This window comes from Portunus trituberculatus, chromosome 49 (genome assembly GCF_017591435.1).
Source record: "Portunus trituberculatus isolate SZX2019 chromosome 49, ASM1759143v1, whole genome shotgun sequence".
Taxonomy (NCBI): domain Eukaryota; kingdom Metazoa; phylum Arthropoda; class Malacostraca; order Decapoda; family Portunidae; genus Portunus; species Portunus trituberculatus.
Genome location: NC_059303.1, coordinates 14775709 through 14791145, shown reverse-complemented (window position 1 = coordinate 14791145; position 15437 = coordinate 14775709). Strand labels below are relative to the sequence as shown.

The following is a 15437-nucleotide window of genomic DNA, read 5'->3' as shown; positions in this document are numbered from 1 at the left end:
TGGCGTTTAATAGGCAATAACATGGATCCCATTTTGACTGGCTGGAGCCGAGCCAAGGGCGGGGACGAACCAACCACTCACCTCCCTCGCCAGTCCTGTTTCTCTCAACACTCGCCTTTGTTTCAGACTCTGTGCAGTCTGTCAGTGATAAGATAGCAGCTGCGTGGCGTCCTGTGGAAATGAAGACAGATTTACAGCATCTCAGCCACACAACTGTCGTTCCTACTCGTCCTTTTGAGTGTAGGCTGATGCGTAGATCTGTTGAATCATCCCAAGTTGTAGTGAGAGAGGCTTCAAGACATATTTCCTTTGAGTATTGTTAAGATTGTTGTTTTGATGACCGCTTTTAACTCTTTGAGGATCGTAACATAAGTGTGCCTTTTTTTCTCTTTCTCTTTCTATAGCTTTGTTGCCTTTGTCCGGTGCCCCCTCATACATAAAAGAAGTGAGTTGTCATTCATTGCCTTAGGTGAGTGCTGTATACTGTGCTGTCACTGCTTTAGATCAGTGTGTGGTGTGCTCTCATTGCTCTAGCTCAATGTTGCAGGTTTTAAATGTGTGAGTGATGTTAGATTTTTTTTTATCTAAAGGAAAAGAATACGTTTGCAAGTGTTTCTGTCTTTCTTTTTGTGCGAGTGTGTATATATATATAAAAAAAAATCAGGCAAATAACTATGTATGAGGAAAAAGGAATAACAGATGCAATATTGATGATCATTTTCTTTTCCTTCATGAGTTGTCGTTGTGGCTTGATGGATTGAGCGGCGGGTGAAAAAGAAAAGAGAGAAGGTTGCAGCGTAGCGGATTTATTTACAAAAATAGCTAATGCTTTCTTGAAGACATTTATTGAATCTCGGATCTGGGGGACGACACTCGCCCACTCGGCGGTACAGGATGCCAGCTCAAGGAGAAGGGTAATCAAATCACAGGGGAAAGAAAAAATAAATCAACGTTTTGGCTCATCACAAATAGCGGGAATTGGAGGGACCGCTTGAGGAACACAGGAAGGAAGGAACACAAAAGGTACATGATAATAAATAAGGACGAAATTAATACTTCATCTCATCGACTCTCTCTCTCTCTCTCTCTCTCTCTCTCTCACACACACACACACACACACACACACACACACACACACACACACACACACACACACACACACAGAGTCAAACGAACAAGATTTTCTCTAACTAACTAATACCAAACAGTTTACATTCCTCGTGAACCTCGGTGGATGTTGAAGCCAATTCCTGACGACCAATGGAGGGGCAGGAGAGGCAGTGGGGGTATGGGCAGAAACCTGGGGAGGATCTTGCCACCTTGCGTTACAGCGGCGAGTTTGTTTGGTACTCTTGGGTTCCGGTAGTTCATAGGAGTGTGTCTGTTTACTGCTTGATTTTTGTCTTCTCTGTCTCTCTCTCTCTCTCTTGATCAGGTTCTCTTCATTCTATTATTTAATGACCTAATGGGTTCCGTTACTTCGTGGGAATGGTGACTTTTTACTGCTTCATCTTTTTTTATTCACTCTCTCTTGCAATCTCTTCTTTATCTTGTTTTATTTCTATATTTTATAGCCTGTTTTTTTTCTCCCTTCACTCTCTTTTGCAGTTTCTTCTTTATCTTGTTTTATTTTCATCCTTTTTTGCAGTTTCTTCTTTATCTTGTTTTATTTTCTTCATTTTACAGGGTTTTTTTTTTTACCCTCTTTCACAGTCTTTTCTTTATCTTGTTTTTTTTTTTTTCTCTTCCTCGAATCGTCGCTATTTCTTGAAGTATTCTGTGAGTCAGCACTTGAATCGTCCTCGCCTGTCATAACCTACTGACATACAAATCATGGACAAGTGACAGATTATACATGTCATTCTTATTACAGTTTAGTTTACACTGTCTCTTGAGTGAGCATACAACCGCTTGGCCAATACTTCTTTTCTCCCGAGACATTTCTTTGTCACCTTCTTGTATTTCACTGTTAGGTTTCCTTCTCTCATTCTTTCAAGAGATGCTGTGCAGAGTATTCTTGTTCCCTTGTCTCAGTAACGAATCAAAACAGTCAGAAGAAAACGAAGAAATGAATGAAGGAATGTTTGGCGCATCGGAAGGGAGTCTTTTCGGCGGCCACCGTGGATGCCTCGACCCTAGCTAGCTACCACCATCACCACCGCCACACCTCGGTCATCTCAGCTGGGACCGTCAACATATCCTGAAGAGCTTCGTCCAGGAGAATCCTTAGAAAATAATATCTGCATTTATTTAAGGGACTCTACGTACGTACAATAGATCCACGAGCATCCTAAACCAATGCTCTAGTATATCCTGCAGGACTTCAGAATCACGTGACAGAGTGGGAGAGGAGGCAGGAACCAGGGTCTTGATATCCAGTCGCAGGCCCAAGTGGGTGGAGCATTCAGCCTCTGGGCACCTGGGCTCTCGGGGCTCTGCGGGCGCCTCTGTAGCGGAGCCCTTCACACGATGCCTGCGAGGACTTACACACTGCACAGGCGCAGCGCGTGGCCTCGTGATAAGAGTACAGCTCAGTCCCCGGCGCCACTCCCTCGTCACAGTTCCTCAGCGTCACCTGCGGCGGAAGAAAGACAGGTGTTAGGGAGTGCTGAGGAGGGAGAGGGAAGGGCAGTGAGAGTGCTGAGGGAAAGGGAAGACCAGTGAGAGTGCTAACGAGGGAGAGGGAAGGGCAGTGTTAGTGCAAGAGAGAGGGAAGGTAAATAGTTAGTGCTGAGGTAGAGGGCAAAATAAGGAGTGAGTGCTGAGGGAAAGGGATTGGTAGGGAGTTGGTGAGTGAGTGAGAGGAGTGAGTGAGGGCAGAAGTTATAGATATGATAGCAAGTTACGTGTGAGGATGTTATGAGCGTTGTTGAAGGATAACGGTGATGATATTGCCATAGGAGGAGGAGGAGGAGGAGGAGGAGGAGGAGGAGGAGGAGGCGATGAAGGAAGAGGAGATGAAGAAGAAGAGGAAGAGGAATTTACTGATATACAAATAGAAAACAAGATAGGTAGTACAATTGCATATGTGATGTTTATAGGTACAGCCGTCACAATACACACCAGCTTTCCTAACAAAAAATACCAATAAAAATAAATGCATGTACTCTACTTTATGAGAGTAAATTCACATATTCTTAATGAAAATATAAAAAAAATGTTATATGTATAGTAATATTCAGTGCCTGTCTGTCTCTCTGTATAAATAACCATGTATGTTTATATTTTTTTGGATTTTTGTGTGAAATATTTTTTTTTTTTAAGGCCTTTCATGCGTTTGTTTGTATAAATGGACGTTTTGTATGTATTTTCAGTTTTATTCAGTTTTAAGCCATTTACACTTTGATGGACCATACCTTCCAAGTCCTCCTGTAACTAATATTTGGCTGTGGTCAATAAATATCTATCTAAATCTATTTCCAGGACTGCATGTATGTGTGTGTGTATATATGACTGCGAGTGTGCGTGCGTGATCTTACCTCGGTTAATTGAGTTTTGTCGTGAATACAGACGGGGTGGTGAGAGCGTTTGTAGGGGAACTTCCAGTCTGCAATCTGTGGGGGAGAGGGAGTGATTGAGTCAGGAGAGAGGAGAGAGAGAGAGAGAGAGAGAGAGAGAGAGAGAGAGAGAGAGAGACTGATAGGCAAATAGACACGCAGATAACGATAATTGACATCACAACTCTATTACACACACACACACACACACACACACACACACACACACACACACACCAATATAGCCATGACTCGCGTCCAGGCAGGCAGAAATAGCACGAGACGCCCCACACACAGCAAGATTAACAGCCACTTTCCGATGCCTAAGGACAAAAGGGTAGCGTCAGCCTGAACTCCCTCCCTTACTAATTACATTGAGTCTATTTCCAGCGGCTGAAGTCAGAGGTTGGGGAGGGTCGTGGTTTAAACAAGCAAGTGTATAATGTAAGGCAATCAAAGCGCTCATTACCCGCCCGTAGTAATCGCCACAAGGGAACGTGCCTAGCTAGAGAGAAGGGTAATGCGTTGAGGGTGAATGGGTGAAGGGAAGATGACTCGTGTGTGTGTGTGTGTGTGTGTGTGTGTGTGTGTGTGTGTGTGTGTGTGTGTGATGTAATGTTTATTTTTAGATTTTGCGTTGTGTGCGTTCATGTTTCCTGCTTTTCTATTTTTTCTGCTCTCTCTCTCTCTCTCTCTCTCTCTCTCTCTCTCTCTCTCTCTCTCTCTCTCTCTTGTTCTATTTTCTTCGCCCGTGTTTTCTCAATTTTTTTAACTTGCTTTTCTATTTATTTATTTTTCAGTTGTGTTTTCAATTTAATAACGTTTCTTTTGTTTTATCTTGTATTTCTGTTTCCTTTTTCTCTTTGTTCTCAATTTATCACTTCTCTTGTTCTTGCCCCTTTTTTTTCTGCCTTTGTGTGTGTGTGTGTGTGTGTGTGTGTGTGTGTGTGTGTGTGTGTGTGTGTGTGTGTGTGTGTGTGTGTGTGTGTGTATTTCAATTTATTCGCGTCTCTTCTTTCCATTCTGCACTTCTTCCTCTTTTCTCTTTTATCTTATTTTTTTCTTTTATTTTCTCTTTTCTTATCTGCCTTCCGCTGTTTGCCTTTCCTCGCTCTCTTTCTCCTCCCCCAGGCTATCTTCCTTCCACACTTTTTACTCCTCTTTTTTTCCTTTTCAGCCTCTCTCTCTCTCTCTCTCTCTCTCTCTCTCTCTCTCTCTCTCTCTCTCTCTCTCTCTCTCTCTCTTGACACACACGATAATCCTTGCCACCTGACAACATCCCTCCTCCTCCTCCTCCTCCTCCTCCTTTTCCTTTCTCTCCGCCGCATATTTTTTTTCTTTACGTTCACTCACTCTCTCTCTCTCTCTCTCTCTCTCTCTCTCTCTCTCTCTCTCTCTCTCTCTCTCTCTGAATATTCACATTTTTCCTTCAAAATAAACTTTAACGTGACAAACAACACTGTGTCTGACCAGAAATATATATATATAGAGAGAGAAAGAGAGAGAGAGAGAGAGAGAGAGAGAGAGAGAGAGAGAGAGAGAGAGTGCGTGTGTAGAGATCGCACCTTATATTCTGTGCTTTAGTTGGTGGATATTAATTAATTATTTTGCCCTCCCTCTTAGTCGTAAGCCACTTAACATATTTAATTAATCAAAGCGACTGAACCATTTTCCCCCCGCGTTGGAATTCAAATTTGGTGTAGATCATTCCATTGAGAAGATTGTTTTTCTGTTGTATGTTTTCATGTTATTTCTTCCTCTCTCTCTCTCTCTCTCTCTCTCTCTCTCTCTCTCTCTCTCTCTCTCTCTCTCTCTCTGCTGCACACGACAGGAAATGAAAAGCTTAATTAATGGAAAGGCAGATTAATTTCCACATATTGTAACGCAAGGTGGTGGGAGGCAAGGTGGTGGGAGGGAGTTTATTTACCTAGCAAGTCTGGCTATGCAAATCCCGAGGTGTGAGTGGATTGAGGTAACTTTGGTTGGCGTGTGACGAAACTTTGTAAATCTCTTCATAGCTTCTTGTCCTCTTATGCTTGGGGGAGAGAGAGAGAGAGAGAGAGAGAGAGAGAGAGAGAGAGAGTGTGTGTGTGTGTGTGTGTGTGTGTGTGTGTGTGTGTGTGTGTGTGTGTGTGTGTGTGTGTGTGTGCCCTTCCCTTTCACACACATACACACACAGGGAAAGGGAAGAAAGGTAAAAATCTATACTTAGCCCCCTCAAGAGCAAAGAGAGGAGGACTAACTGGGCCTTTTTCATTTTACGGTTGACGGATATAAGTGCGTTAGAGGAGCACACCTTAATGAGATACGTGAGAACAGGTAACAGGACGAAGACATCTCCACTTGTGGCCTTAACATTACTAAACCTCTCCCTCTCTCTCTCTCTCTCTCTCTCTCTCTCTCTCTCTCTCTCTCTCTCGAGCAGTGGTTAGTATTTGAGAATAATTGCTCACCACAACAATTCACACACTCGCTGTTTGCAGGAGTTGGTTGTCAATTTACCTACACGCACCACTTGTAACTATGCTACGTGGTCTCTGGCTCTCTTTCACTCTCTCTCTCTCTCTCTCTCTCTCTCTCTCTCTCTCTCTCTCTCTCTCTCTCTCTCTCTCTCTCTGCCACACAGCATCCCACAGCACTCATACAGCATTTCATAGCACTTATACAGCTCCTGCCATCCTTCACAGCTTTCCAGAGCATCCACACAACTTCCACGGACACCAACTTCCACGGACACCACAAAATTCATTCCCACAACCACAGCACTCCGTAGCAACTTGCCATATACACAGCACCCCACAGCTCCTATACAGCGGCCCATATCACTAACACAGCTTTCCTCACCCGGTAGTCACTGAGTTTATTCCTTCGGTACTATTACGCGTTTCTCTATTCATTCTGCTTACTATTTGGTGACTCTATACAGCGTCAGAAACTTATGTGGGGATTGAAATAGTGAAGACTCAGGCCATTAATCTTTTGAGATCCATAGACCCTTCCTGATGCAAATAAAGTCGTCGATTCATACCCAAATCTCAAGGTAAAAAATGTGTCCCAGTACTGAAGAGGTTAATGTCTATGAGTCGTGTGAATGGTGACAGATAATGCATTCTTCTCTCACAATCTATCGACGTGTTCTTCCTGTTATTTTTTCTTACTAGTTCTCCTCTGCGTCAGTGAGGCTTTCAGAGGAAGGAGAAAGAAAACGTACTTGAGGACAGAGAAAGACATTGGTGGAAGTGAAAGAGTGTAGTGAAAGCCAGATAAAGTGAGAAGGGAGAGAGAAAATCGGCAAGGCATCATTACCAGAATACAAAGCAGAGCCAAAGAGAGGAAAACAGACTCTAACTGCAGGAAATATTGATGTGAAGAGAGGAGAGTTGAAAAAGAATACAGAAAATTGAGCAAAGCAGAAGGACGTGTCTAAATTCAACGCTATCCATTCTCTCTCTTCGCATCTTTCTTCTGTTCCTCTTTGTCATTTTTTTTTGTTCTCTTTCTTTCCTTCCTAACCCGAGTTTTTCATAGTGAATAATAAGTTTACGTCTCATGCAGTCTTTAACCCCTTGAGTAGTGTGACCCGTTCTCATATTCATTCTGCTTACTCTTTGGTGATTTTATACAGCTTCAGAAACTTATGTAGGAGATTAAAGTAATGAAAATTGTGGCTATTAATCTTCTGACCTCCATAGGCCCTTCCTAATGTCAATAAAATGGTCAAATCTCAAGATAAAAATGTGTCCCAGTATTGAAGGTTACCCAGGAATTAAATTTGATAAAAAAAATAAATTGGATACAGTAAGAAAATGCTTTTTAACATGCCAAGTTAAGGCCAGGCGATAGCAACTCATAATTCTTTTGTATATATTGTTTGCAAATATGAAATAATGCTGAGGAAAATTACTGGCAATAATGGCAGTTAGCAAGGAACTGTTTTTAACTATAGTACAAAATTAATGGAATAGACTCAGTGTTCATGTTATATAGTGTTAAGTCTTCAGGGAGCTTTAAAAGAAGACGAGACACATTTGTGGATGAGAATGATAGAAGGGATACATTTTCATACAATGACTGCCACGTGTAGGCCTAATGGCTTCCTACTGCTTCCCTTATGATATTATGTTATGTAATTAATCTTCTTACAACACTGGCACCACCAGCACCACCACCACCACCACTACCATCACTGCCACCACCACCACCACCTTTGCAGGGACTTCAACAATTCATGAACACACTCTCTCTTCACCAGGATTGCTGTTGACATTGCATTAATTGAAGTCGTCTATATTTGGGCGCCTCTGGCCTCCGCGAAAAAAAGGATTAATTGCAGCACGTAGGATGCGAGGCCACGTGAGCCCCGGCCAAGTTAAAACGAGGTATTCAACGAGTCAATGAGTCAGTCAGTGAGCTGAGTATTGAGTCAGAGTTAAGTCAGATGAACTAAAGCATTGTCACCGCTATATGTTACAAGCCACGCCTTTGTCTGGCTATTGGAGTGAGGAAAAGTGAACCAGTGTTTCAGTTAAGCAGTCAATCAGTTAATCATTCAGCCAGTCCGCCGATCAGTCATATAGATCACAAGGCAGCGTAGTATTGCACCATCAACCAGTAAGGTTATCGGGAATAGCTGTATTTCGCCATTTCGCAAAACTAGTGGATTGTAACGTTTTCTCCCTGACGAGCCTCAGCCACTCTCCGCGATGGCGTAACTGTGTCGCGACTACGGCTAAGGTATTGCCAGGAATGGCATGTCACTGCATTTTGAATATACAACACATCATGCGACAAAGTGAAACTAGAGCAGGATAGAAATAGTGCATTTGAAGACAGGGACAGAGAATGACAATAACTCCTGAACTGAGCGAAAATATGAATCACGAGAAAATTAATTTTAAATAAAGGACAGAAAAAAATTATCCTGCCATGCGAGAAGCGAAATGAATCCTGAACAGAACAAAACAACGAATCATGAAAAAAAAAATAATAATAAGAGTAAGCAAGGGAAAAACGAGAATCTTTCAGTTCCCAGCACTGTGAGGCAGACTTCCCTAATCAGAGATACAAAAGCTTGGGCGGGATTCACGTGGAGGTGCATTCAGCGTTTTTCTGTCGCCAATAATATGAGCTTAAGGCAACGTGGCAGCTCCCTCACGTGGCCTTTCCTACGCAATTATAATCACACCCTCTTCCTCCCTCCCTCTACCCTTTCCGTCCACACTCTCCCATCCTCACCCTTCCTTCTCGCCACCCACCCTTCCTTTCCTCACCCCGCCCCTCTCTCTCTCTCTCTCTCTCTCTCTCTCTCTCTCTCTCTCTCTCTCTCTCTCTCTCTCTCTCTCTCACCCTTACCTTCTTCACTCTCCCATGCTTGCCCTTCCTTCCCTTCACCCACCCATCCTTCCCTCACACTCTCCCTCTCTAACTCCCTTCCTCCATCCTTCTTCTCCACACCCTCCCTCTCCTCCTCCTCCCTTCCTTCTCTTACCCTCTCTCTCTAACTCCCTCGACCCTTCCTCTCCCTCTCTCTCTCTGATTCTTCCCCTCCCACGCGACCACAACACACTAAAAAATAAGATTAAGGAATTTTTAAAGATGAAAAACTAAGGACAGAAAAAATAGATAGAAAAGAAAATGTGGTAGCGAAGCCTTCCAAGGTAAATAAAAGGGAGTTCCAATGAAGCACTTCTTTGCCGTGGCGTGGCGAAAGTTAACTAGATAACTTTTACACAAAAATATAATGCTATAAGGTTCAGCCCATTTTCGGCAATGCCCGCGCTCCTCAACACTGCAGGAAAAAGAGAGCTGGAGTACAAACACGGATGGGAAAATAAATGAAGAAAACAAGGAAAAAATAAAAGAATAGGAGGAGGAGAAGCAGAATAAGCAGAATTAGAAAAAAAAAACGCATCAAAAGAAGAACCAGGATAGGAAACACAAGGAGGAACAAGAGGAAGAGGAAGAGGAGGAAGAAGCGAGGAAGGAGGAATGAAAAAGAGAGCGACAAAGGCTTTCTTTATGCTCACAAATATGTGCGGACCAAGTTACTTTCATTAGAGTCGTGAAAGGCATTACAAAGGTTGCATCTGTTTGGAGCGTGTGTCTGTGTGTCCTTCCCTTTCTTTGTACCTGTGCTAAAGGCCAACGAGAAAAAGGTACGGGTGATTGTAAGCCAAGAGCAGAAAGTCAGACCTATTGTTGCGGCACTTCGGGAGTAAGCAAAAGGACACATTTGAAGGGATACATTTGAAGCTCCACGTGGAAGCTAAAGGCAGATGTATCTCTATAGACTATCAAAAAACACGTAGCATTGATGATATTAACCCTTTCAATACTGGGACACATTTTTTACCTTGAGATTTGTGTACGATTAGACCATTTTATTGACATTAGGAAGGGTCTACGGAGGTCAGAAGATTAATGGCCACAGTCTTCACTATTTCAATCACAGACAAAAGTTTCTGAAGCTGTATAAAATCACCATATAGTAAGCAGAATGAATATGGATACGCGTCATGGTTCTCAAGGGGTTAATATAAGCTGATATCAATATACGATGTGTCTCTTGGATTTCTCACCATAAAACAGCTTTTCTTAATTAAACTTCCCTTGCAATAGAGTGTACGAGTATTACTTTTCATTTCCCAGGGTTTCTCGTAAAATTTAAAATAAGTTCAGCGGTTCACGGAAATAAAGAGTTGCTATTGGAAAAGTGTAAATACTTTAAATATATTATGCATGAGAGAGAGAGAGAGAGAGAGAGAGAGAGAGAGAGAGAGAGAGAGAGAGAGAGAGAGAGAGAGAAACGGACAGACATACAAATAAACAGACAGACATACAGATAGACAGACAAATAAATAAGCAGGTAATAAGGTAGACACAATAAATTCTATTTGTAATCATCCATCAAAGTAAACTGCCAATTGTTTATGGGAAAACGCAACCACCACCACCACTACAACCACCACCACCACCGCCACCACCAGCACTACCACCATCATCAAAAAATATAAGAGAAACGTTTTTTGACCAATATATCACCCGTGTGTGTGTGTGTGTGTGTGTGTGTGTGTGTGTGTGTGTGTGTGGGTGGGTGTGTGTGGGCGAGTGATATAAGAAATACCATAAAAAAAAGGTATGACGTGACGGGAAAAAAACGTTGATCCTCACAAACGTTTTATCGGAAACCGAAAGCAACAGAGGGAGAGAGTGCTGAGGTGAGAGAGAGAGAGAGAGAGAGAGAGAGAGAGAGAGAGAGAGAAACACTACATATCTTTGGAAAAACGTCCACTCATCACTTCCACGAAAGGAACAAAATATTTCTTTTATTTATTTCATTTCTCGTCACTCGATAAAATGAAAAAAAAGAGAAAAAGATAACATTTGACTCATATTTCTTCATTTCACAACTCTCTCTCTCTCTCTCTCTCTCTCTCTCTCTCTCTCTCTCTCTCTCTCTCTCTCTCTCTCTCTCTCTCTCTCTCTCTCTCTCTCTCTCTCTCTCTCTCTCTCTTTCTCTGTGTGTGTGTGTGTGTGTGTGTGTGTGTGTGTGTGTGTGTGCACAGATATCCTCAATACACACTACCACTATTTTTTCTCCTTTTTTTTCTTTTTTATCTATTTTCACCATTTGCTACAACTTATTTACCTTGAAAATTGAAAGACGCCTTAATTTTGCCCCGCATTATATTTTGCATCGAGTTTAACCTCTTTAGTAGTGAGACACATTTTCATATTCATTTCGGCTTACTATTTGGTGATTTTATACAGCTTCAGAAACTTATGTGAGGATTAGAACAGCAAAGGCACTGGCCATTAATCTTTAGACCTCCATAGACCCTTACTAATGTCAATAAAATCGTCTGATCACACAAAAATTTCAAGGTAAAAATGCGTCCCAGTACTGAAGAGTTTAGAAAGACAGGCGGAAAACTCTGGTGGGGCAAGATATTACAAGCGAGAGAAAAAAAAAAGGTTCATTTTAATTACCACGCACCACAGGACATGTCTCTAATTTACACACAAAGCACACGAGCTGGAAATTGCTTGACGTTCATCCCTCTACTAAATATGAGTATCAAAACGAGGCGCTAGAATGAACGCAGCTATTATTTCGACACCACACACGTTAATGAAGTGGAAATATACTACTAGTCTTCCTGCTACTATTACCACCACTACCACTGCTACTATTGCTACTGTTCCTGCTACTACTATCACATTTAGACCAGTATTTAAAAAGTCTTTGCTCTCTCACGACGACAATTTCAAAAGGCTCTTGTTGAAGATACTCATGTTTTTAAGAGCATTTTTATGGCCCTGGTGATGGATTAGCAAGATTTCTAGTTTATCATAAGGAGAAACTGTCTTGAAAACCCTGGTAGTCATCTTCGGGGGCTTGAAAAATTGTCGTGGTGAGAGAGCAAGCCGTTTCTGAATATGGCCGTTAGTGTTGTGTATATATCAGGCCGGCAATCCTACACGGGGTAACTCAAACAAAGCACCGCACACACCTCCCTACACACAAACACATCTTTCAGTCACTTAGCTTCCTCAGTCTCTGGCTTGTATTCTCCAACACTTCTTTGCTTCACCTCCATTATTTCAAAAGGGTTTATCAAAATGTACACGAATTTTTTTCAGGTGTTTTTACGGTTCTAGAGGCAGAATGGCAAGATTTCTGCATTATTAACTGAGGAAGCACTCTTGAAAACCCCGTTAATCATCTCTGTGGTCTTTAAAAATAGTCGTGGTGAAGGAGCAAACCGTTTCTTAAGTGTTCTACGGTTCTAGAGGCAGACTGACAAGATTTCTGCATTATTAATTGAAGGTACACTATTGAAAACACCGCTAATCATCTCTGTGGCCTTTAAAATAGTCGGAATGAGAGAACAAAGCGTTTCTGAATACGGACCTCTGTTATAAAGGAAGAATCTCGTGAACCACATCACTAAAACACTAATGATGATAACACCAGACATTCACTCGTTCTTCCACAGGTGAACTGAAGCCAAGCAGAACGCGAACCAATGACATTTATCTATCTATCTCTCCGTCTCTCCATCCATCGACCAGTAACAAGATCACCATTTGCATCCACACAGATTTCCGATTCCATCTCACCCCACCAACATTTTTGACATTTTTCCAGGGAAGTCTTTTGTGTCGAGCTGTGTATGTACTCGCACCACGCCGCCCACGATACCTCCACCACCAGACTCACTTCACCATAATGCGATAATTCTTTGCATTCCTGCCCTCGTTATACCTGGCTTGATTAGAAGTTATAGTAGGTTAGTAGTAGTAGTAGTAGTAATGATGGTAGGTTGGTAGTAGTAGTAGTAGTAGTAGTAGTAGTAATAGTAGTAGAAGTAGTATTAATATGGATAGTAGCAGTGGTAGTAATGGTGGTAGGTTAGTAGTAGTAGTGGTAGTGGTAGTAGTAGTAGTAGTAGTAGTAGTAGTAGTAGTAGTAGTAGTAGTAGTAGTAGTAGTAGTAGTAGCAGTAGTAGTATTGTGACCTGCCAGTTTCAACTCTAAGCATAACATTTTTTCAGTACCGAAGTCTACGTGAAGTTCATTTTCGAGAGAGAATATTGTGGTTCCTAGGCCGTATATCTCTCTCTCTCTCTCTCTCTCTCTCTCTCTCTCTCTCTCTCTCTCTCTCTCTTACCACAACTATTTCCAATGCCAGCGATGATTAGTGGCGTTTTCAAGAGAGTTTCTCCAATTGATAATATAGAAATCTTGTCATTCTACCTCTAGAACCGTAAAAACATCTTAAAAACTTATGTAAATTTAAATAAATACTCTTGAAATAGTGGATGAGAAGTACAGAAGTGCCTCAGAATACGATGCATAGAGCGAGGAAGCACCACGTACTACCTTCCCTTCCTTTCTAGGGCAGGCAATAGCTGAGAGAAAGGGCTGAGCGGTGAAGGAGTGTAGGTGGTAGGGGAAGGGAAAGGGAAGAGGGAACACACCCATCACTGTGATTAGAATGAAGGGGCTCAAGGGGCGTGGTGACAGGGTAAAGCGAGCCCCTGTATTTGTTCGGCAAGACCATTTGTTACTCCCCGGGGTGTTGTCAAACCTCTTCCTCCTCCTCTTCTTCTTCCACCTCCATTTATTTTTTTTGCCTCTTCCATCTTTTGTTTATTTTTTCTTATGTTCTTCCTCTAAGCGTTACAGTCCCAAAATACATGAGTTGATTCGTTATTTCTCTGGCTATTCTCCTCCTCCTCCTCCTCCTCCTCCTCTTCCTCCTCCTCTTCCTCCTCCTCCTCCTCCTCCTCCTCGTTCTCGTCCTTCTACTGTACTGTCCTTTGCCTCTCTCACTAATAGAGATGAATTGTTACCCAAAAATCTCAAGATCTTTGCTTTTTGGACTTCCTTTGTATTTCTTAGTATATCTCTCTCTCTCTCTCTCTCTCTCTCTCTCTCTCTCTCTCTCTCTTCCTATGTGATGAAACCTAAAAATGCAAGAACCGCTTCTCTTCAAAACGTCAGTAATTTCAATGGTTCAAAGTTACAGACGAGTTTGCTCCTTCATTTCTTTAAGGTTCAGAAAGTTTAGTTGTCTTCAGTATACAAGAAATTGAAGTCGCTGATTTAGTTCGGGAAATTGCCAATAAATAGAAATGTTATGCTTCACTGTTAGAATGAGCTTATGTAGCGTCAGCAGGGGAGGGGCTCGAAGTAAAGAAAGGCATACGTGTAAATCTCTCTCTCTCTCTCTCTCTCTCTCTCTCTCTCTCTCTCTCTCTCTCTCTCTCTCTCTGGCGTAGTTTCCTCCCTTTTCTCCATTATCTTTAATTCTCCACTTGTAATCTCTCTTATCCCTAACTCCTCGTCTCTTCCCTCTCATTATATTCTCTTCTCTCCCTCCCCCTGTCACGTGATACGGATTAAAACCATGAAACACAGCTCATCACACTTCTATTTCTGAACATTCTCTCTCTCTCTCTCTCTCTCTCTCTCTCTCTCTCTCTGGGAAAACACATGCAGTATATCTGACACACTAAACACTTTCTCCTCCTCCTCCTCCTCCTGTTCGTCCCTCTCCGTCTGCTAAACTGTCCTTTGTAATAAGCATATCAAAAGACCGAGAGAGGGAAGTCTGCATCCCTAAGCAACCACACTTCAGGAGCCATGAGGGAAATTTTGTTGCTTTTGATTTATAATGACACATAATTGAGTAACGATGTAGGAGAACCAGAAGGGAAAAATAGCATTGTTATTGTTTTGTAACGCTGTGTAAATCAATAACAATGTCACGGCAAGGCACATTGCAGTAACAAGAAGGAAAATATGATGCTCCTCTTTTGTAATGTAGTAATATTGTACAGACTCAAAAGAACTAGCAAGGATATCTCAGTGGGTCTTGTCAAATTAACTCACCTAAATCAGTTTAACGATGCATTCCCTCAAAAGAACTAGAATGATAAATTTACTTGCTGGATTCTGATGCTACGAAACTCGACAATGAACACAATGGAACTCCACTCACCTCATTGGAGTCGCACCTTCCCCAGCAGCTCATAACGTTAACAACATCCCAGCACATCCTCCCGTTATCGTCAGTCTTGTGCACCTGGATGGAAAGAAAGAATGCGAGGCTCTCACTTTACAATCTAAGACGTGGCTGGTGTGGTTTTCTCCCGCCGCCCTCCTTCCTTCCTCAGTAATGGTAAGGCAGAGAGGGAAGAAAGGTGTGTGTGGGTGTTTTGAACAATGCTTTGTAAAGGTGCTTGTTAGTGTGTGTGTGTGTGTGTGTGTGTGTGTGTGTGTGTGTGTGTGTGTGTGTGTGTGTGTGTGTGTGTGTGTGTGTGTGTGTGTGTGTGTCTGTGCACCTTTCTGTAAAATTTTATTTTCATTCAAGCTTATACTCGTAGTAGTAGTAGTAGTAGCAGCAGCAGCAGTAGTAGTAGTAGTAGTAGT

At 42.2% G+C, this 15437-nt stretch overlaps 1 protein-coding gene across 2 annotated transcripts in view; it reads right to left on the bottom strand.

Annotated features, from left to right (window-relative positions):
• Window positions 1-1638: 1638 nt before the first annotated feature.
• Window positions 1639-15437, bottom strand: part of LOC123499383 (thyrostimulin beta-5 subunit-like) — a 22510-nt gene continuing 8711 nt past the window's right edge. For both annotated transcript variants that reach the window (XM_045247302.1, XM_045247303.1), the window contains exons 3-5: window positions 15007-15090; window positions 3480-3554; window positions 1639-2575 (exon numbers count right to left, since the gene is read on the bottom strand). In XM_045247302.1, coding sequence (XP_045103237.1) covers window positions 2405-2575; window positions 3480-3554; window positions 15007-15090 — 330 coding nt within the window. In that variant the 3' untranslated portion in view covers window positions 1639-2404. The remainder of the gene's footprint in view (window positions 2576-3479; window positions 3555-15006; window positions 15091-15437) is intronic.